Source organism: Aquarana catesbeiana, linkage group LG13, assembly GCF_042186555.1.
Source record: "Aquarana catesbeiana isolate 2022-GZ linkage group LG13, ASM4218655v1, whole genome shotgun sequence".
NCBI classification, from domain to species: domain Eukaryota; kingdom Metazoa; phylum Chordata; class Amphibia; order Anura; family Ranidae; genus Aquarana; species Aquarana catesbeiana.
The window spans coordinates 86,114,179-86,136,225 of NC_133336.1; the positions used below are offsets into that span (position 1 = coordinate 86,114,179).

The following is a 22,047-nucleotide window of genomic DNA, read 5'->3' on the forward strand; positions in this document are numbered from 1 at the left end:
GCATTTTAAACTCGTCATTAATGCTTGTAAAATGCCAGTCTAAAGTCATACTAATGCTGGAGGAGCGTTTGTTAAGCTTTGGAAATGTAGTGAAGTGTGAACAAGCCCTAGTACTGTTTAGTTACCTGTATGGATTTCCACGAGCACATGTTGGTGGGACTAAACAGAAGAACTTGGCTTTATGTAAATGTAGACACAAATATAAGATCAGTAAAGCGTCGCTGGAGATTTGGGCGCAGTGATTTCCACACTGGTATTTCTCAACAGGGAACAATAAGGATCAGGCACAGATTCCATTGAATCAATTTAAGTATCGGCAGATAGTTCATGGGATAGTTTAGCATTCATAACTAAGATATAGTTTTAGGTTAAGGTTAATTTTAGGGGGTAGGTCATATATTATAGGTTAATTTTAGGGATTAGGTTTCAAACAGGGGGCCTTACTATAATTCATGGGGCAAAATTTAGACGGGGCCCCCTTCTTCACTCTCTCTGTGGCAACTTGTAGTGTGATAATACTGCTTCACATGAAATATTCCTAATTTATAGACAGGCAGCAGGAGAGCTGGCAACACAGTCAATATACTACAAGGGACCATTGCTTTGGATAAACATTATATTTGTAGTAGTAGCAATAATACTAATGGGAATTATACTAATTACCATAATGATAACCGCTGTCCTATAAGGTTTTAGCTAAGGAGATATGCTGGGATTATCGATTGCATTAGACAAACAGGGATAATTTCAATCTTTTGTAGAAGTTCAGAGGGCAATACATCCTCACAGCTAAGACAGCTAAGCAAATGCTTCTTACTGCACTTAGGGGGATCTGTGTCTAGCGATGAACCGAATGTCTGAATTCAGTCCTTCTATGCTGGAAACTTCAAAGTTTAGATTCCCTTATAGCCTTCCTAATGCAGCCATGTGGACTGCTATGGCTATTGTTATGGCACTGGCTTAACAAATTTTTCCAAACAGAAATCTGGGAACCGCCACTACTGAGTTGTTTTTGAAAGCTTGGTGGCTATGGTTTTGATCTTTCCTTTGCAACTTGGTAAATCAGTGACCTGACATGGGCAAATCATGTGTTGGCATATGTACTTGCTTGTTCTGGTTCTGAGAGTCATTGAAAAGTGGAAAATGTAAGGGAATGATAGGCTTCAGACATGCACCTTTAACCACAAGTCAGCAATGTATGTCCTTGGGAAGTGAGGAGTTAACAGTTCTGTTAAAATTGCTCCTCAACTCTGCCCACTTTGGGTATTTAAGTCCTCTGTTTGCCGACATCCGTGACTATGATAAAGCGCATGCACGCGAAACACGTCGTCGCGGCAACAGATGAGCTTGTGTTCCACGCTGGTTCCTGGGTCCTTTCTGTTTCCTCAGTCCAGATGAGCACCGCATGTCATCCACACAAGCCTGCTTCAGCATTGGCTTGCTCCTCCTGACTTCCGGCTCTGGGCTCAGGCTGCCCTACCAGCTGACTCATCCTCCACCAGACCAGGGTCAGCCGTACTACATCCACAGGCTTCCCCTGGGCTGCCAGCGGTCTGTCACCACCTGCGATTCACAGCAATTTTCAACTCCATGCCAGCCAGCCCAGTGAGTGTCAGTCAGTGGATCCCATCCCTCCCCCCCCAGATTTCTCTGGTGCAACATGGATATCAGTGCCACGCCACCAATGTTCCACCGCCAACAACTGTGGATGATGTCAGCTTCTTACTGCCCCAGTGACCTCCTGTGGTATTGTAGGCTCTCTTTTTTCTTTTTAATCATACCCACACATGTACTGGTTGTTACTTCATTTTAAGTCCCTTTATGGGTTTTAACGTTAATAAACTTTGTTTTTCTTCATCACTTCTGTTGGATTGACTTGATATTTATCCTGTTATTAACCCATTGAGCGCTGACTCTCTCTGTTTCCCTGCATGTGACATTTCCAGTTGTGTTTTTTTTTTCAGCTGCACTGGTCCAGTCAAACATTGTTTTATCTATTTCAATCCTTATGGCATGACCCACAGTTTAGCGCTGGTGGAACCTCTTTGCTCTGTTTACCACAAGTCAGCAATGGCAGCTCCCATATCCCTATTCTGACAAATTACTTTTAATTGGGATGGGTATGGGGGGTACATACTGTATACAGAAATTCCAGATTTACACAACCAGGCTCTGAGTGCTAAAAGGTAACACAGTGTGGGCAGAAAAAGGTTAGGTTACTGGACTATATTATAAAACTATCAAGTATCTCAAAATCAGCTAATAAACATTTCAGAAATAAAGAACCAACCGAAGAGTAGGGACAAATCTAGGAAAACAATAGCCAGAGAGAGCAGGAGACACAAACAATAACAAGAGTTGGATATGTATACACCATGCAAAAATTGAAGGTATATCTAAAGCCAGACCTTTTGGGGATGGAGTAGGGAATGGCTGAAAAAATTAGAATCTGCTCCCTTTGGGGAGATTATACGTTTCGTTCTTTTCCTGTGACATAAGGGAGGATTCCCTTGTAGATACTGGAACAAGTTATCCCATTTGAATATTTCCCCACACCTACTGTTCTAATGACAACTCTAAAATTTGGGATTTTCCATCACCTACTGTGATGGACCAATGCACCGTGTTCACTAGTACAAAAAGCATGGGTGGATCTCACCAGGGGGAAGGAACGCATGGGGACACTGGATCTTTTATAGCAGTGGGTATTTTCAGTCAGGTTTTAAGCAGTGTAAAGGAAAGGAGTGGTGTCCAAAGGTCGGCTCTGTACTACAATAGGGACTAGGTATGTAAAAAAGAAATATGCCAAAAGCAGAACATATGAAATCCAGATTTAATTTCATTTAGAATCTTGAATCGTAAAAATCCAAAGTGTTCCAGGAATTCAGTGGGCCCCCCCATTGTCAGAGCTTAGTATTACTGAATGAAGCCTGTACTGGGCTGATACTATTAGAAGGTTTCCGATGAGTAATTAATATGATTGCTCCAGATGTGTATGGTTGAGTAGCTTAATCATACTAATTAACCCTCAGAATCCCTCCAATTGTATCTCTCCAATACATGCTTCTTTCATTATTACTAAACCCTAGTGAAGAGAGACTCTTTGAACCTTTGAAACATGTTGTACAACATATTTTATGAAACAGGATTCTAAATAAAATTAAACCTGGAATTCATATGTTCTGCTTTTGGTATGTTCCCCTTTGCACACCTAGCAAAAAATTGCAGGGGTTCTAGCCCTTAGCCACTCTAAAAAAAAAAAAAAAAATTGCAAATACATATGCTTTAAATGATAGGTCCACTTTTAGCAATATGTTACATGCTACATCCCTATTTAGGGTGTAGCATGTAACATGTTGATAAGAACAGAACAGTGACCTCCAGAAACCCACTCCAACCACCCCGTGACAGCAGGCGCTGTTACATTTAAAATTGGTGCGGCTGCAGAGGGCTCCTCACGCACAGTTGCATCTTTCATTCAGAGAGATATGTGAATAAATAAACTACAAGTACTTTCTGCCAACACAGCAGATGACTTCCCAATGGACCTATGAGTGTGGTGATCAGTGCACTTGTAGTCCATCTTCCTCCAGCTTTCTAACTGAAAGCCCATATTGCTGTGGGCTTAAATGAGAGAGACATAATATTAACCAATAATCCAGAAAAAAAACATAAAATAAATGCTATAAATTGAGTTGCAGTTCAGTGAGTAAAATATTTGATACTTGGTGGAGAAACCCTTGTTGGCATGCACAGAGGTAAGAGGTTTCTTGTAGTTTGTGACCAGGTTTGCACACATCTCAGGAGAAATTATGGTCCACTCTTTACAGATCTTCTCTAAATCCCTAAGGTTTCTTGGCTGTCTCTTGGCAACTCAAAGTTGCAGCTCCATCCCTCCACAAAGTTTGTAAAGGATTGAGGTCTAGAGACTAGCTAGGCCACTCCATGACCTTAATGTGCTTTTTCTTGAGCCACTCGTTTGTTGCCCTGGCAGTATGTTTTGGGTCATTGTCATGCTGGAAGACCCATCCATGACCCATCTTCAGTGTTTTGGCAGAGGGAAGAAGGTTCTCGTCCAAGATTTTACAATACATGACTCCCACCATTGGCCCCTCAAAGCAGCAAAGCTGGCCTGTACCTTTAGCAGAGAAAGCCCCAAAGCATCATGTTTCCACCTCCCTGCCAGACTGTAGGGATGGTGTTCTTGGGGTCATAGTCAGCTTTTTTTTCCCCTCCAAACACGGTGAGTCGAGTTAATGCCAAAGATCTCAATTTTGGTCTCATCTGACCATAGGACTTTCTCCCAATCCTTCCCTGAATTATTTAGATGTTCATTTCCATGATTTTACATGTGCCTTCGTGAGGAGGGGGACTTGTTGTGTTTGGAGGTAGAAAAATACTGACTATGACCCTAAGAACACCATCCCTACAGTCAACCACGTGGTGTAAACATTATGCTTTGGGGCTGTTTCTCTGCTAAAGGTACAGATCGATTTTGCCACATTGAAGGGCCAATGGGCAGGGCCATGTATTGTAAAATCTTGGATGAGAACCTTCTTCCCTCAGCCAGAACACTAAAGATGGGTCATGGATGGGTCTTTTAGCATGACAATGACCCAAAACATATCGCCAAGGCAACAAAGGAGTGGCTCAAAAAGAAGCACATTAAGGCCACGGAGTGGCCCAGCCAGTCTCCAGAACTTAATCCTATGGAAAATTTATGGAGGGAGCTGAAATTTCGAGTTGCCAAGTGACAGCCAAGAAACCTTAAGGATTTAGAGAAGATCTGTAAAGAAAAGTGGACCAAAATCCCTCCTGAGATGTGTGCAAACCTGGCCACTAACTACAAGAAATGTCTTACCACTGTGCTTGCCAACAAGGGTTTCTCCACCAAGTACTAAGTCATGTTTTGCTTGGGGATCAAATACTTATTTTACTCACTGAACTGCAACTCAATGTATAACATTTGTATCATGTGTTTTTTCTGTATTTTTGGTTGATATTCTGTCTCTATCATTTAAAATACACCTATGATAAAATTATAGACCCTTCATTTCTTTGTAAGTGGGCAAACTTACAAAATCTGCAGGGGATCAAATACTTATTGTCCCCACTGTATGGGCCAAAAGGTGAAAGAAGGCGAGTGTGTAGGAGCCTGACATTGCACCCACAATCCACTAATCATGGATGCAATACTTTACATGCTCCTGTGTGAAAAATATTAAATGCACATTTTTTTTACCTGCAAAAAAATGTGAAAAATATTTTTGCCTAAAGTGTAAGTTCACCTTTACAGAAAAAGGTGAACTTACACAGGTCCCCCTCCCAACCCCCCCGGTCCCGCTGACCTGGCCCGGCGCAATCTCCGGTTCTAAGCCCCGGTATATCTGTGTCAGGAGCCCGGGGTTTTAGAAATCCTCTCTCCATCCTCATGTCTTCTGCATAGCTGACAGGATGAGCTATGTGGCTGCTGATTGGTTGGCGCTGCCAATGTGACGGCGCTGACCAATTCACCTGAACGTTTTGGCACGTTTTGGACATTCAGCTCAGGAGGATTTCTAAGCCCCGGACACCTGCCGCGGATATGCTTAGAACCTGAGGTTGCGATGAGGGGGACCTGCGTAAGTTCACCTTAAAGAGTTTTCTGTAAAGGTGAACTTACCCTTTAAAGGTAAACGTTGCCTTTAAGGAGATTGTACAGAGATGGCAATATATGTGGCCACCTTAAAAGAGAAGTATGGGAATTGGGGTTACTGCAGATTCATACTTACCTAGGTGGATGCAGCATCGGTTCGATGCTGGGTTCCCCCGGTGCCTCTTCACTGAGAACCGAGCGATCGAACATCACTGATGACTCGGTTCTCTCAGCTCCCCAAGCCGAGAGCTGTAGACTGTCAATTAGTAGCTCTCCTGCTCTGCTCCTCCACGCTCACTGGAGTGCTGAGCTGTGGAGGGGCAGGAAGCGGCTGTCTCAGCCTCATAGTGGCTCGCTGAGAGGCTGAGACGGCTATAAGTCCAGGCACCTGGCAGATCCAGACTCCCGGAGACAGGATGACGCGGTTCCTGGACTGATATTGGTGACTTCAGTCCGCTCTCTGTTGAAAACGGGTCACAGGAGTGCAAAACTAATTGCACTCCTGTGGGAGAAGCCCAGCCAAACGAGCTCAGGCTGGACTCCTTTAAGGGGGAGATGTGTTAGCACTGCAGAAATAAGGGCCAACATCCGGTACATTTAGAAGATTAATTATTAAATGGAAAGAATTAGATTAAAATCTTTTGTATAGGACTATGACATCATAATGTATTTGAAGTTTATGTGTGATAATATAGTGTAACACTAGTGATTATCTTGCTTTTTGCCTAATGCAAGACATTGTCATATCTCTGTTTTGTAATTCTTTTTTTTTTAATATTTGAAAACAAAGAAAATAATTAAAAAAAAGAAATGTAAGCAATTTTACACTTGCAAGTAATAAAAATAACAGCGATTCTACAGCATGCACTCTAAATAGTCTGATTCTATCTTCCCAGTGTCACCCTTTGCTCCCATCCGGACTGAAAAACCTTAATAAGATAAAACGCTTCTCCATGTCTCAAATTATGTAACGCTTGGTATCTGAGCAGCCAATCAGCCATGGACTTTTAAGGGGCTCATTAGCAAATTGGTACAGCAGGTATTCTAGCTCCGGAAAGGTAGAAACAGCCCCTTATTATGGTGTGTATTGTAATTTTATGTATGTTATGCTTAAACATTACGCATGTTGCCAGCCTGTAATGTAAAATCTGTATTGAGTACAAAATAGAGTGTTGATTTCCACCTTTTTGGGCAAGATACTCCATTGATTTATTGGCTTTAGTAAAATTGCTTTATTATTAGCTGTTAAAAGCATTACTTATTCAGGTAACCCCTTCATGAATATTCACATTGCCACCACTTTTGACTTGGTAAAGGAACCCATAGTTTGATGCAGTAAAAAAAAATGTAGCCATACCAGTACCATTTCAGTCATGGAGGAGTTGATCAGTGATCAGCTATATTGCATGCTGTACCTGAGCCCATCTACACCTCAAGGTACAGTACACCCAGAGTTTCACAAACCCCTTTTTGAAAACCACTGAACTAAAGTACATTCTTAAAATAAATAAGTCAGATTCGTCAGGTGTTACTTTTTGGAAAACAAAAAGTTCTGCATGAATTTTATGCTACAGACCTCATTTATGATAATTCATTTTTTTATACTATTTATGGTAGCTTATTTACTAAAGCTGCAAGAGGCAATACTGTTCTCTCTTGCCCAGAGCAACCAAATTTCAGCTGTCATCAGCTAGAACAATGAAACATGATTGCTGTTGGTTACTGTAATTTGCACATTTCTCTTCGTATTATTGCATAGAGGCCGGTTTTTATTGAATGTCTTCATTTTCAATATATCTGTACTGTTTGCATTTTTTTAAATATAGGTCAGACTATTTTGTCTCAGTCTAAATTTTACATAAATAATGGTTGCAGCTGCCCTTAACTAACATTAAAAAAGCTTTGTTTTATTGATTGTGATACTTTCATGAATGTTGCTAATGACCTAATGTAATTAGATGATCTTTCAGCCTTTTGCCCTCCAATTCATACAAAGAAAAAAGCAATATATTATTTAATGTAGTGTGTTATCTTTGAGTTCTGTCAATTAGTTAGGCGTGGTTCACATGGATATGATTTCAGATGCTTGGGTTTCGCTGAATCGCAAGACAATAGAAAAAAAAAAAACATTAGTTCCAATGGTGCCCAATCACATTAATGCAGTGCAGCAGTGATGTGACTTTGGGAAAGGACCTGTGCTACTTTGGTGTGATGCAGTGAGCGATGATGTGGTCCAAAGACTTCAATAGAAATGCATCAAATCACATCTACCTGTGCTTTTTCATGCATCTGTGTATGCGATTTGTGCTGGGGTGTTAGGAGTTGGCACCTGCTAGCTTCATAACAACCAGTGACTCGTTGCTGCTGTCAGTAGCAGGGATTAATCATTGATCCTTAAGGAACTGACACCTGCTGACAGCAGAATGTAAAGAGAAGAGCCAACATAAAAAAAAATGAAAAAAAAGGCGTGCAGTTGACATCACTATGACTTCACATGACATTCTCAGAAACCATGCCCTATGTTGTCATAGGAGGAAGGGTCACCCAGTGACAGCAGGGATGAGTTGCAGTACACAAAACATATCAAAATCGTATCAAATCGCATCTAGTGCTGCAGCTGCACTAGAAAATTGCATTGGAAATCAGGTCAAAGTCGCACTGCACCAGTGTAAACTAGGCCTTAATGTTACTTGGTTACTGTTGTTAAGTTGTTGTCAGCTATGTTTTCTAGGTATTAAAGGGAACACCAGGCCAACTTGCTAAATACACAATTGAAATACATATATGCAAACTTTTTTACCTTTACAAAATGTTGTGATTCTGTCATACAGAAGAGTAACATTGCTTATTTACTCTATTAGGCCTCATGCACACTGGACCTTTTTGGACGTTTCTACAGCAGCTGTTTTTGGCTTCAGACAATTTTTTCTACAGTCAATAAACTCCCCATCATGTTATCCTACGTGTCCATACACACATAGGCTGTTATCAGCAGTTTTTGGCTGGGGCGTTTTTTGGCTTTAAAAAAGCCCCAAAACTAGTGGGTTCTTAGAGGAGTTTTTCAATTGTTTTCAGCTATAAAAAGACTCTAATGTAAAAAAAACCCCGATAAACGCTGAAAAATGTGGCTCACCAGCTTTTTTTGACGTTTTTGATGCATTGAAAAAAAAATATTCCCCCCCCCCCCCCCAAAAAGTACAAAAAAAACGCTAACGTGGAAAAAATGCTAAAAAACACTAATAAATATTATTATTATTTTACAGGTTTTATATAGCGCCAACAGTTTGCGCAGCACTTTACAACATGATACAACAAATACTATTGCAAAAATGTTGAAAAACAGCTACTAGCGTTTTTATAATGTTATTTTAACGTCCAGTGTGAATGGGGCCTTACAGTTAAGGGAAAGAAGTATGTCAACCCCCTGCATTCCAGCCTGTAAGTTGAACTGCAAACTGATGCAGTCATAAATTTGTCATCTCCTCCTGTAAGCATACTCCCTGTTAGTTAGATTGCCAGCACACTTCAATTCAATAAAGCTTAATTGGGTGAACTGCTGGCCATGGCCATCACTGTCTGTCTGAGTGCTGTAATAGGGTATGCAGGATGTTTGAGGTTCTTATGCTAAATGTATTTTAAAAACATCATTTTTTTCAGGATACAAGGCCACATTTCATTTCTCAGTTTATCTGGTCTCCCTTGATGCCTTTGGAGTCTCTGTAAGATTATTTGGCTATAGTTGTGTTCAGGAGGTATCATGTGACACTGATACCACTGTGAGAACTACAGTGTCCAGGAACCTCTGGTGCTGGTTCTGATGCATCTGTCAGATGAAGTTATCATTGCTACTTTAAAGCTTTGGTAGACTGCTGCAATGTTCTAAAAGCAGGAGTTCTGCCACCATTTTTTGGCCTTATTCAACTGGCCTCTGCAGTTACTAGCTTTTGATGTCATGGCATGAAGGACATCAAAAGGCAGCTGGCGAAAACAAGATAAAAGCAAAGCTGTTGGCAATTATGGGAGCTGCCATTGCTGACTATGCACCCTAAAACATGCAGACAACATGGACCATGCTTTCATTTCTTTCCTATCAATTTATTTTAAAGATTCATCTGTTTTTTTTTCCTCCAAATGGTATTGTGCTTTAAAGTCAACAAGGTATTCTGTACTGTAATAGCTGTAAAAGAACAGTTTAAATAACAATATATGACAAAAGACACATTTGATCATAAAGCCCATTGTTCTTGTTATTAGGGGAGTCTACTGTGGATTCCTCCTCTGGCTGGGGGTCAAATGGTACCTTCCAAACTGTACTGACTTCAATGTAAAGGTCATGTGATAATACCAATGTTCTGCATATAAGATACTGCTGTGAATGTACTGGTCAAAAGAGTTTATTATTTCGAGACTGCATTTCAAATGCTGCCCTTCAATTCCTGGTACATCTGTCTCCTTATTGTAGCTCTTTTTATTTATTCTGCATCCCTGAATTGACTCTCTTGTGTCCAGTCTTGAAGTGGCAAATAGTAAGGCGATTACCTTGTCTCTTCTCCGCTCAATAAAGTATCTCCTCATGCCCTTTACACACGACTGGTTTTGCCGTCGGAATAAACTCTGAAGGTTTTTTTACGACAGAATTCCGCTCAAACCGTCTTGCATACACACGGTCATACCAAATTCTGACCGTCCAGAACGCGGTGACGTACAACACGTACGACGGGACTAGAAAACAGAAGTTCAATAGCCAGTAGCCAATAGCTTCCGTCTCGTACTTGCTTCAGAGCATGCGTCGTTTTTGGTGCGTCGGAACAGCATACAGACGAGCGTTTTTTCCGATAGTAATTTGTTCCATCGGAAAAATATAGAACATGTTCTCTATCTAAGTCCGTCTGAATTTTCAACAGAAAGTTCGATGGGGCATACACACGGTCGGAATATACGATGAAAAGCTCCCATCGGACTCTTTCTGTCGGAAATTCCGCTCGTGTGTACACGGCATAAGACAAACTCTTCACTATATGACAAACCAACCTTGACTGAGCCTGATAAATCCAAAACAGCCAATCGTTCTCCTTTACCGTCTAGCTTCATTCTGAAAGAAATACGTTTTTTTGCTCATGTTTCAGGATATGCCCGCATAATGTAATGTTTGTGATATGTCACTGTAACTCTGTACACCACTGTACCTCTTATGTTCCCACAGGAAAACGATAAGGGTAAAAATAATAGATGAGGAGGAGTACGAAAGGCAAGAAAGTTTCTACATTGCTCTTGGTGAACCAAAATGGATGAAACGCGGAATATCAGGTGTGAGCTAATAAACTATCAACTTTCCTGGCTAAAAACAAATTAAACCAATAACATTTTTCCCCCGTTTTTGTTCTTTTTTTTTTTTTTTTGTTCAACAACTTTTTTTTTTATCCTGTCTCCCTTCCTGTGTATTCCCGCTCTCACCATTTTTCGGTCATCTACACCTTAGCTCATTTCGTACCTTCTCACTTTCTTTTGCATTCATTTTTTTAATCCAAATAATTTATGCAGATCCCTTTCTATTCATCTTGGCTGTATCCATTTACTGCACAATAAATTACATAAACGAGAAGATATGGTGCATGGCTTATATACATTATGTAGTTGCTTTACATGCTTTGTGCCCAGTTTACATTTTATCCCAATGGCCATTAGCTTCTGTTATGGATCATTTGTGTCTGACATTTTGTGACTTTGGTAAAATAATGTTTATTTATGTCCTCTTGGATACTGTTGTATTTGTAAAGCTTAAACAATGAGGCTGATTTATTAAAAAAGTATGGAATGTTCACTTAATAAATTGAGTGAAGAGTCAATACAATTATCCAATCTTGCGAAAAGCAAAATTCTGTTTATGTTTAACTGCACATGATTGCGTATTCAAAGTGATTACAGGTACAATTATTAAGTAAAGATTCTCAACTCCTTAAATCAACCTCACTGTTTAAAAGGGTGTGCCCATCCATCAGAATATTTCCCTTGGTACAAATTAGGTAGTTTCAGTGAATAAGTCTTTGTTTGATAACAGCAACAGTCATATTTAACTGGCATAAATGTCCACTTTTTTAAGATAACAACTTTAATATGTTCCAGTTTAAATCATGTGCTATGACTTGTCATAGGGATTGAAAGGTTACTGCATAATATTTAGATACAGCCATGGTGCTAACCGCAATATAAACACATTCAGACCTACACTGATCAGCCATAACTTTATGATCAACGAGCCCCCCTTTCGCCACCAGGACAGCCCTGACCCATCAAAGCATGGAAGCCACTAGTACTCTGAAGTTATGCTGTGGTATCTGGTACCAAGCTGTCAGTAGCAGATCCTTCAATTCCCCTAAGTTGTGAATTGAAATCTCCATAGATCAGACTTGTTTTTTTAGCACATCCCACAGGTGCTTAATTGGATTGAGATCTGGAGACGCCAAGTTAACTCCTCAAACTTGTTGCGTTCCTCAAACCATCCTTGAACCATTTTTGCAGTATGGCAGGGCACATTATCCTGCTGAAAAAGGCCACTGCCATTGGGGAATAAAGTTTCCATGAAGGGGTGTAATTGGTCAGCAACAATGTTTACGTAGGTGGTATGTGTCAAATTAACATCTACATGAATGGCCGGGCCCAAGGTTTCCTAGCAGAACATTGCCCAAAGCATCACACTGCCTCCACCAGCATGCCTTCTTCCCATAGTGTATACTAGTACCATTACTTCCCCAAGTAAGGGATGCACACACAGCCAGCCATGCACATGATCCAAAAAAAAAAAAAACATCATTCATCAGACCAGGGCACCTTCTTCTATTGCTCCTCGGTCCATTTCTAATGCTGTGCACATTGTAGGCATTTTTATTAAAAAAGGGCACGGGTCTGTATGAGCACTCTGACAAGTCTGCGGCTATGCAGCCCCATACACAACAATCTGTGATGCACTGTGTGTTTTGACACCTTTCTATCGGAACCAGCATTAATTTGTTCAGCAATTTGAGCTACAGTAGCTCTTCTATTGAGTCTGACTACACAGGCCAGTCTTTTCTCCCCACATGCATCAACGTGCCTTGGCTGCCCATGACCCTGTCACTGGTTTTTCTTCCTTGCACCACTTTTGGTAGATCCTGACCATTGCGAACCTTGATTATTCCACAAGATTTGCAGTTTTAGCGTTGCTCTGACCCAGTTGTCTAGGCATTGGCCCTTGTCAAAGTGCTCACATCCTTACACTTGCCCAATTTTCTGCTTTCAACGTAACAACTTTAGGGACAACATGTTCACTTGAAGCCTAATATATCCCACCCACTTTCAGTTGCCATTGTAATGAGATAAGCAATATTATTCACTTTACCTGTCAGTGGTCATATAGTTTTGGCTGATCAGTGTATTTTTCTACAGACAGCATTAGGCTCGGAAATCCACATCCAATTCGCATAGGTGTGAACCCAGCCTTAAGGTACAAGAGTACAGCTTTTTTTCAGTCACGTTATGAGCAGGTTTATGTTGAATAATAAATATCTCCAGCTATTCTCTGACAAAATACAGAAGTACGTAGAGAGTGCAGACACAGCACCACTCTCCATAATGTCAATTTCCTAGTCACAAATAATTTTATTCTGTATGTAAATCAAGTTTGCCTTACATAATGCTGTTCTATCTAGAAATTATTGGTAAAAAACAAACATACAAAGGATATTTACTGTATAGTCTAAGGCTGCTGATAACTGGCTGTTATACTCAATAGGTGATTTGTTATGGCAGGGGTCCTGAAACCTTTTAGACAAAGGGTTACTTCTTTGTCCTTCAGACTGTTGTGGGGACAACAAAGTGTGTCAGCTGGTGTAAAATGCATCAGGGTCTAAGGTTAGTGGGAGTAAAAGGTGTCCCAAGGTCAGTGGGAGTTTAAAAAACATTGCAGTGATTGTGGTTGGTGGTCAGTGGGTGTTAAAAATGTTCATGCATTGCTGGTCAATCTAAGGAAAAAAGCCCTGGCATAGTTGGGGAGTGGGAGCAAGAACAGTGACCCTCCATGTCTGGTGTCAGTGAGAGGAGTAGTGCCTTAATGGTTTGTATCTGTGTATAGAAGAGTGCCCCATGGTTCATGTCAGTGGGAGCAATGCTGCCCCATGGATTATCTCAGACGGAGCAATAGTGCCTCATAGTTGGTGTCAGTAGGATAACTTGTGACCTGTAGTTGGTGTTAGTGAGAATAATAGGCACAATCTGCATCCTGGAAGTAAATTAAAGGAAATACCCCTTTATTGACATAGGTGGTTTGGTTAACTAAATTATATCTCCGTTGTGATCAGCAATGGTCAGAGTATTTCCGAGCATATATTACCAGATTAATCTGTCATGCCATTTTCTTGTATGTGATTAATTATTTCAGCTGAGACACATTGCAGCTGGTAAAGCAGTAAAGCGGTTGATAGGTTTTTGATAGACTAATGATCTTGCCCGATGAACAACTGTTGCACAAGCATGCTGATTTACATCAGGTGAATGCACATGCTTGTTCCTATTTAGAAATCAAAACACTCTAGCGTCATCCCTGAAACTGGTCTCTCACAGGAGAAAACCATGATTAGGTGTAGCCTACGATCCCTTATCTGATCAATAACAGCCAGATTAGGTGAACATGTTCTGAGACTCACTGACCAATAGAGAGGGATTGGGCCAAACAAGGCTTCAGGATTTGAAATTATTATTTGTATATGGAGTTACTGACAAGCTAATTTGTTCATAGCCCAAGCTGTTTTCTGTTTTCCATTAGGCTACTATCACACTGAGGCGCTTTACAGGTGCGACAGCGCTAAAAATAACGCCTGCATAGCGACTGTAGAGAGCCTCTTCTGTCTCTCCAGTGTGAAAGCCCGAGTGCTTTCACACTGGAGCAATGCGCTTGCAGGACGGTACAAAAAGTCCTGCAAGCAGCATCTTTGCAGCACTGTAGGAGCGGTGTATACACCAATGGGGCAACGTCGTTGCAGCGGCGCTTTGCAAGCAGTTTTAACCCTTTTCTGGCTGCTAGCGGGGGTTAAATGCACCCCGCTAGTGGCTGAATAGCGCCTCTAAAACGATGGTAAAGTGACGCTAAAAATAAAAGTAGCGGCGCTTTAGCGCCGACGCCCGCCCGCCCCAGTGTGAAAGTAGCCTTGTTGTTTGTATTATGAGCATTTTTGGCTTTCCTGGTGGCATGGTTTCCATAGTTTTTACAGATTTTCTCCAATAAATTAGCAAACCACTCCAAAACATCTACTTATAACCTGTACATTACTAGACCGAACCACAACGTTTAGAATTGTATAGATTTTTCCATTTATTAAGGTTCTGGCCTAATCACATATATAATATTGTCAAATTGCTCAGCAGTTTTCAGTTCCAAGGAATTATCAATAGAGAATTTTTTTTTCCAGGGTCCATTAAATGAATTAATTATTGCAAGTTTTCCAAGAAATGCTGTACAGGTCTGTCTAAATCACTGAAGCGCTGCTGGCATGATGTATTATAAACAAGTTTATGCGTGGCTAGATTGCAACATGCCCATTAATTTGATTTTACACTTGCCAGCTAAGGTCTTCTGAACACAGTATCCAGAATCCAGGAAAACATTTCTTCAGGGGAAAAATAAATGGAATTTGCATATACTATTATATATGTTTTTAACATGGAACTGCACCTTCACTGTAAATTAGTTTTAAGATTTAGTACATTGTTGAAATTTTTTCACTTTTAGCTAGAAATTCGAAAACCTATACATATGCCTCCTGCATCGCCAAGTACCAGGGCTCATACTCCCTGGTTATTCAGTGGTTTTAAAACGAGCCAGTATAGCACATGTAAGATTACTGCCCTGCTTTTTTTAATGTGATGCAATGAGACTTGAAAAGCTGAAAGCAATTGGGTTGTTAAAGTTAGGATGCATCACTCTTGCAGACCTAAACAACTCTTATGCCCTGTACACATGATAGGACCTTGTTGTCGGAAATTCCGACCGTGTGTGGGCTCCATCACACATTTTCCATAGGAATTTCCGACACACAAAGTTTGAGAGCTTGCTATAAAATTTTCCGACAACAAAATCCGTTGTCGGAAATTCCGATCGTGTGTACACAAATCTGACGCACAAAGTGCCACGCATGCTCAGAATAAATTAAGAGACGAAAGTTATTGGCTACTGCCCCGTTTATAGTCCCGACATACGTGTTTTACTTCACCGCGTTTAGAACGATCGGATTTTCCGACAACTTTGTGTGACCGTGTGTATGCAAGGCAAGTTTGAGCCAACATCTGTCGGAAAAAATCAGTGGATTTTGTTGTCGGAATGTCCAATCAATGTCCGACCATGTGTACAGGGCATAAGTGTAAAAGGAGCTTAGGGGCTCTTTAAATCAGCTAAATTATCAATAAATCAACAGTCAGCAATGGTGGACCTTCTAGTTTTAAAAGTGAAAAAGCTCTTTAATAACGTCTTGACAGATGCTCAAACTGTGCAAGTACTCGCAACTTTGTCAGGGTGGAATTTCACATTATTTAAAGCATTTGTAAAGGTCAAATTTTTTTTCTATTAAAATAACAAACGTGTTATACTTACCTGCAATGGTTTTGCACAGAGCAACCCGATCCTCCTCTTCTCTGGTCTTCTGCCAGCGCTCCTGGCCCCTCCCCCAGCTGAGTGCCCCCCATAGCAAGTTGCAACCACTTTCAGTTTGGCATATATGTCATAGATGTCATGATACGGAAAGCAAGATAAATATGATCCTAGAAGGCGTATGCCTACAGAATATAACAATTCCTTACCTCTGTGGACTTTCCCATTACCTTCCATTCCTGTAAACACAAAACTGGCATTGCAGAACTGCAGTTCATACCTGGGCCAAACATATGAAGTCCCACAATGTCCAGAGAGATTACTTACTGTAAGCTAGATAGTAATAAAGTAACGCACCCTCCCCTTTAAATGTATTAAATTGGAAAATCTACTTGTTAGCCTGTACTTTGAAAACATCATGACCCACCCACCACCCTGTGTTGCTGGACCATATTTACAAATCACTACATACCTGGAGTAATCTATCACTAAATTGTGAATGCTCTAAAAATGAAAAGGCATTTAAAGGAAGATTGGTTTCACCAAAAGAATGTTGTTTGGTACATCTCGTCAAGGCATGACCAGTTAACCTAAAATAATTAGTATACTGTGGAAGATCAGCTTCAATCAGAGAACTCGCATAGAGGTAATTGAGGCCTACCAGTGCAACCAGTTTATCTTATGAAATCCCACAACCTAGGCGGCAGGTAAGCAGCATCCACGACTCTTTCATGGACTGGCAGAGGCTGTCGCAATACATAAACATGTATAGTACATGTCAGTATTGCCATTCATTTTTCATTGTAGGACACATCTCTTGGCAGCTTCCAATAATACCCATTAGTTTCACCTAGCTCTAATGATTTGTTTTTTGTGTAAGCCCCCTGTTCCATTTCTTTCTCCCCCCTCCTCTGCTTTCTCCCCTCACACGCACTTTCTTCACACTCTATTATTGTGTTAAGGGTGCTTCTTGTTGTGCTGGGCGTTATTACTGCCCCTAACATTTGATGTGGGTTATTGCTGAAGGTTATCATTGCTGGTCCTGATAACCCCCTCATTCTGGGGGTTATCATTGTTGGCCCTGAAACATTCTGGGGGTTATCATTGCTGACTAGGGATGAGCCGAACACCCCCCTGTTCGGTTCGCACCAGAACATGCGAACAGGCAAGAAATTCGTTCGAACACGCTAACACCGTTAAACTCTATGGGACTCAAACATGAATAATCAAAAGTGCTAATTTTAAAGGCTTATATGCAAGTTATTGTCATAAAAAGTGTTTGGGGACCTGGGTCCTGCCCCAGGGGACATGGATCAATGCAAGAAAAAGTTTTAGAAACGGCCATTTTTTCGAGAGCAGTGATTTTAATAATGCTTAAAGTGAAACAATAAAAGTGTAATATTCCTTTAATTTGTACCTGGGGAGGGGGGGGGGGGGTCTATAGTATGCCTGTAAAGGGGCGCATGTTTCCCATGTTTAGAACAGTCTGACAGCAAAATTACATTTCAAAGGAAAAAAGTCATTTAAAACCACTCGTGGCTATTAATGAATTGTCAGTCCGACAATACACATAAAAGTTAATTGATAAAAATGGCATGGGATTTCGCCACAGGGGAACCCCGAACCCAAATTTTTTTTAAAAATGGCGTGGGGGTCCCCCTTAATTCCATACCAGGCCCTTCAGGTCTGGTATGGATATTAAGGGGAACCCTGCGTCAAAATTTAAAAAAAAAATGGCGTGGGGGTCCCCCTCAAAATCCATACCAGACCCTTCAGGTCTCGCATAGACTTTTAAAGGGTGTTCCGCGGCTTTCGAATTTGCCACGAACACCCCAAATTGTTCACTGTTGGGCGAACTGGCGAACAGCCGATGTTCGAGTCAAACATGAGTTCGACTTGAACTCGAAGCTCATCCCTGTTGCTGACCCTGATACTTGCTGAAGTTTTTTCATTGCTGGAGCGAACACATTCACTGAGGTTTATTGCTGGGGGTGAGACTGACACCAAAAATGGGACTTATTTTAATTCCACAATCCCTTTAGTGTACCCCAGGCCCTATTTTGCCTAAACCATAGCACAGCAGTCAGTAGACTTTGCTGTACATTCTCTGTTTTATGCCTATGTTCTATGTACATTGCCTGATTCTATACTATACAGTATAAGTCTTCTCATACGCCATTTAACCACACTCCTTTAAGCCATGTCCAATATTCAGTGCAGTAAGAATCGCAACCACTTTTTTCTCAACCAATGGGGCCCAATCTATAATCTTGCACATAGGCCAACTGCTTCTAGAAAATGCTCCTGCTTCAACCTTTCCTTGTTGGTCAAATCCCAGTACTTTAACCAGTTCCCGCCTGGTCTATAGCAGATTGATGTCGGGTGGGACTCTCCTCCTTCCGGGTGGATGTCATATGATGCCCTCTCGGTCACACTGCTCGTGCGTGCCTCCTCCCATTATCGGTGCAGCCCATCAGTGCTAAATCAGTGTCCATGAGTGCAGATTAGTGCCCATCAATGCCACCTCATCAGTGCCCATCATTGCAGCCTCATCAGTGCCCATCAGTGCAGCCTATAAGCGCACATCAGTGAAGAAGAAAAATTACTTATTTGCAAAAATTTTTAACCGAAACAAAGAAAGTTTTTTTTTTTTTCAAAATTGTCTGTCTTTTTTCATTTGTTTAAAAATAAAAAACCCAGTGGTGATTAAATACCACCAAAAGAAAGCTCTATATGTCTCAAAAAATGATAAAAATTTAAATTAGGTACAGTGCTGCATAACTGCGTAATTGTCATTGAAAGTGCGACAGCACTAAAAGCTGAAAATTGGCCTGGGCAGGAAGGGGGTGAGAGTGCCCAGTAGGCAAGTGGTTTACTAATGAGGGAGGATGTGATACACCACCTGGGCTCTGGTTTGGGGCAAGAGTGGTAAATTAACAAGCCCCATGGCTGGTACATGGGTAACAGAGGGCATACCATAGAATGTGCGGGTAATAACGATACTGTGTACTGTTGATAATAGCCACCAACATTATAAGGGCAGCAGCAGGGATTGGAGTGGCAAAAAATATAAGTTTAAGCACCTGAGAATGCCTAGCATAGCTGGGATGATGAGCTTGGGTTTTAATTTTTTATAACAAGGTTATAATCTATTAAGTGGAATGTTCACTGAATACCACTGGCTTATATTTTTTTTTGCCACCTCTACTTGCCTGATGTCACTCTTTAGATTAAATATTAAAAGGTACATGTATTATAGCTGCTGTGACCATCTAGAGTAGCTGGAGATTTTTTACAAAATGGGAAATGTCGGGGAATCCTCGGTTACAGTGAAGTCGTTATCTAACAACTGTGCTTATGTGAAGGCAAACAATCATAGAATAGCCAGTGAGAATGCAGAGCTGTACTATGGCAATGCATGCACTGCAGGGAATACCTCTCCAGAAAGATCCTCCCATGCTGACTGCTATTCAGAACAGCATGCTGTCATCACTGCAGAAGAATGCATCTTTTTGTGCTCTCTGAAATCCCCAGAGCTTCAAGGCTGAAAATATCCTCATACAAAAAGGAAGCCCCAGCACGTTGTGATATTTTGTGCTCTTATTTTCTTCTTGCAAAGCATCTGCCATCTGATTTATATGCTGTATATAATGCCAGCTTTTTTATTGTCTTCATTTGAGTCAGTTCATTATTATAAGCAGTAGAGGAACTAACCAGTGCCCTCTAGTGGTTATTTTGTATAAAACAGAGATGGGCAAAGTATAGTATTTACTGCTGGCGCCATGAGTAAACAAAATATCTGAGCTATCTATGCACTATCTATGTGGGCAGTCAATAAAAGGTATAATTTAACTACATTCTCTTAGCTTAAGACCCCTTTCGCACTGAGCCGCCCCGGGCGTCAGCGGTAAGGCGGCGCTATTTTTAGCGCCGCTTTTCCGTCGTTTTAGCGCCGATATTTGGCCGCTAGCTGGGCAGTTTTAACCCCCGCTAGCGGCCGAAAAGGGGTTAAATCCGCCCGCAAAACGCCACCTCAGTGGTGCTTTCCTGGCGGTATAGCAGCGCTGCCCCATTGTTTTCAATGGGCAGGAGCCCTTTAGGAGCAGTGAGTTCACCGCTCCTAATGAGCTCCAAAGAAGCTGCTGGCAGGACTTTTTCTGACACCCTGCCAGTGCACCGCTCCAGTGTGAAAACCCTCTGGCTTTCACACTGGAGTGAATGGAGCCGCTGTTTCAGGGCGCTTTGCAGGGGTCTTAAAGATGGTGTGGAAACATTTGTTCCATCATACCCTGGGATGCTGCACATTATCCTGCAACTATAGTTTTTACATTTTGTAAATGACACAATTATAAGGCAGTAGAAAATTTCTCATATGGTTTGATTTGGCCTAAAAAGCATCACTGGCATTACTAAACACAAAACTTGTGTAGTTCAGTGGCACCAAGAATATTTGCTTACTATTGGGCATTCAGTAAATTGGTCTGACTGAAGCTAAGTAGCACATGGGAGCTCACAGCAGACTGGTTATCTTCTCACCCATGCCTTCCCAAGCGTTCCAAATGGGAGATTGTAAGGAATGATCAGGAACTAATATATGGACATGCTTCGGGTTTGGAGTTACCCTTGGTTCACACCTATGTGTTTTTTTAAGTGCGTTTTACATTTTGCAGAAATGTACTACAGTCTATTCAACATGGTTTCCTATAGATCTACAATCAAACAAAATCCGGAATATGCTACATAACGTTACCTTTATTAATCCTTCATTTAAAAGACATCACAGACACAAGTTGACACCAACTTTTACTGTACCCCGAACCGTCTGTGATGTCTTTTACATGCAGGATCAATAAAGGTGAAGCATTGCCGCAAATTCCTGATTTCTTTTAATTGTGTATGTGCAGACAAGCTGTGCTAGCACCTTCACCTAAACCCTGGTTATGCTGTGGATGGATGGCTAATGTGCTCACCTGGAATGTCTCTCTCTTCAGTGGTGGTTCCTATGGATCTAGTTCACATCTGTGTGTTTTGAGCCGGTGTGTTTTTTTGGAAAGGGTCAGGAACTTCTTTCTCTGCAGCAAATTGTATTTTGCATGTAATAGACTTCAATTTACCCGCATTGAAAACGTAAGTATTGCGATTTTGATGCATTTTTTTTTCATTAACATGAGTTCTGTTAATGGAGTGTGACTTTGATGCGACTTTAAACTCTCTGGCACTCAAATAGCTTCAAAGTCACATCAAAGCTGCATCAAAGTAATGCAAGAACCTTTATGTGTCCAAAGTCAAATGTTAGGGTTAAATGTTATGGTTAGGGTTAAAGGCTAGGGTTAAATATTGTGGTTGGGATTAAGGGTAAGGCTGGTTTCACATATTCTGCGGCCATGGTTCACAGCATGGGGTCCAGTACCTCCCTGTTCACTGATTTTTGCCTGAATATGCACCTGAATTAGAACCAAAGACACACAGGACCCTTTTTAAACGTGGACCTTGGCCGCCCCAGAGCTGTTAGAACTGGCTTTATTGAGAGCAGGTAATACTCTTCTGTCATGCGAATTGAATGCAGGGAATCCATCATCCAATTCACATATGTGTGAACTCAGCCTTAAGCCTTGAACACACGGTACGAAAATCAGAAGGGGATAGTCGTTTGACAGGCTGTTGTCCTAAATTCTTACCGTTAGTACGCTTCTTTCGACAACTGTTTTCCAGTTTTCAGACAACAAATGTTGGATGACAGGCTAGTAAATTTTTGGTGAACGGCGCCTCCACGTCTGATTTTCGGATGGTCCGTACA

General features: G+C 41.2%; 1 protein-coding gene across 5 annotated transcripts in view; it reads left to right on the forward strand.

Annotated features, from left to right (window-relative positions):
* Positions 1-22,047, forward strand: part of SLC8A3 (solute carrier family 8 member A3) — a 516,152-nt gene that overhangs the window by 370,414 nt on the left and 123,691 nt on the right. For 4 of the 5 annotated variants that reach the window (XM_073608556.1, XM_073608557.1, XM_073608555.1 and 1 more), the window contains one exon: positions 10,839-10,942. The exons of the other annotated variant lie outside the window; for it this stretch is intronic. In XM_073608556.1, the coding sequence (XP_073464657.1) occupies positions 10,924-10,942 (19 nt within the window). In that variant the 5' untranslated portion in view covers positions 10,839-10,923. The remainder of the gene's footprint in view (positions 1-10,838; positions 10,943-22,047) is intronic. 5 annotated transcript variants of the gene reach the window in all.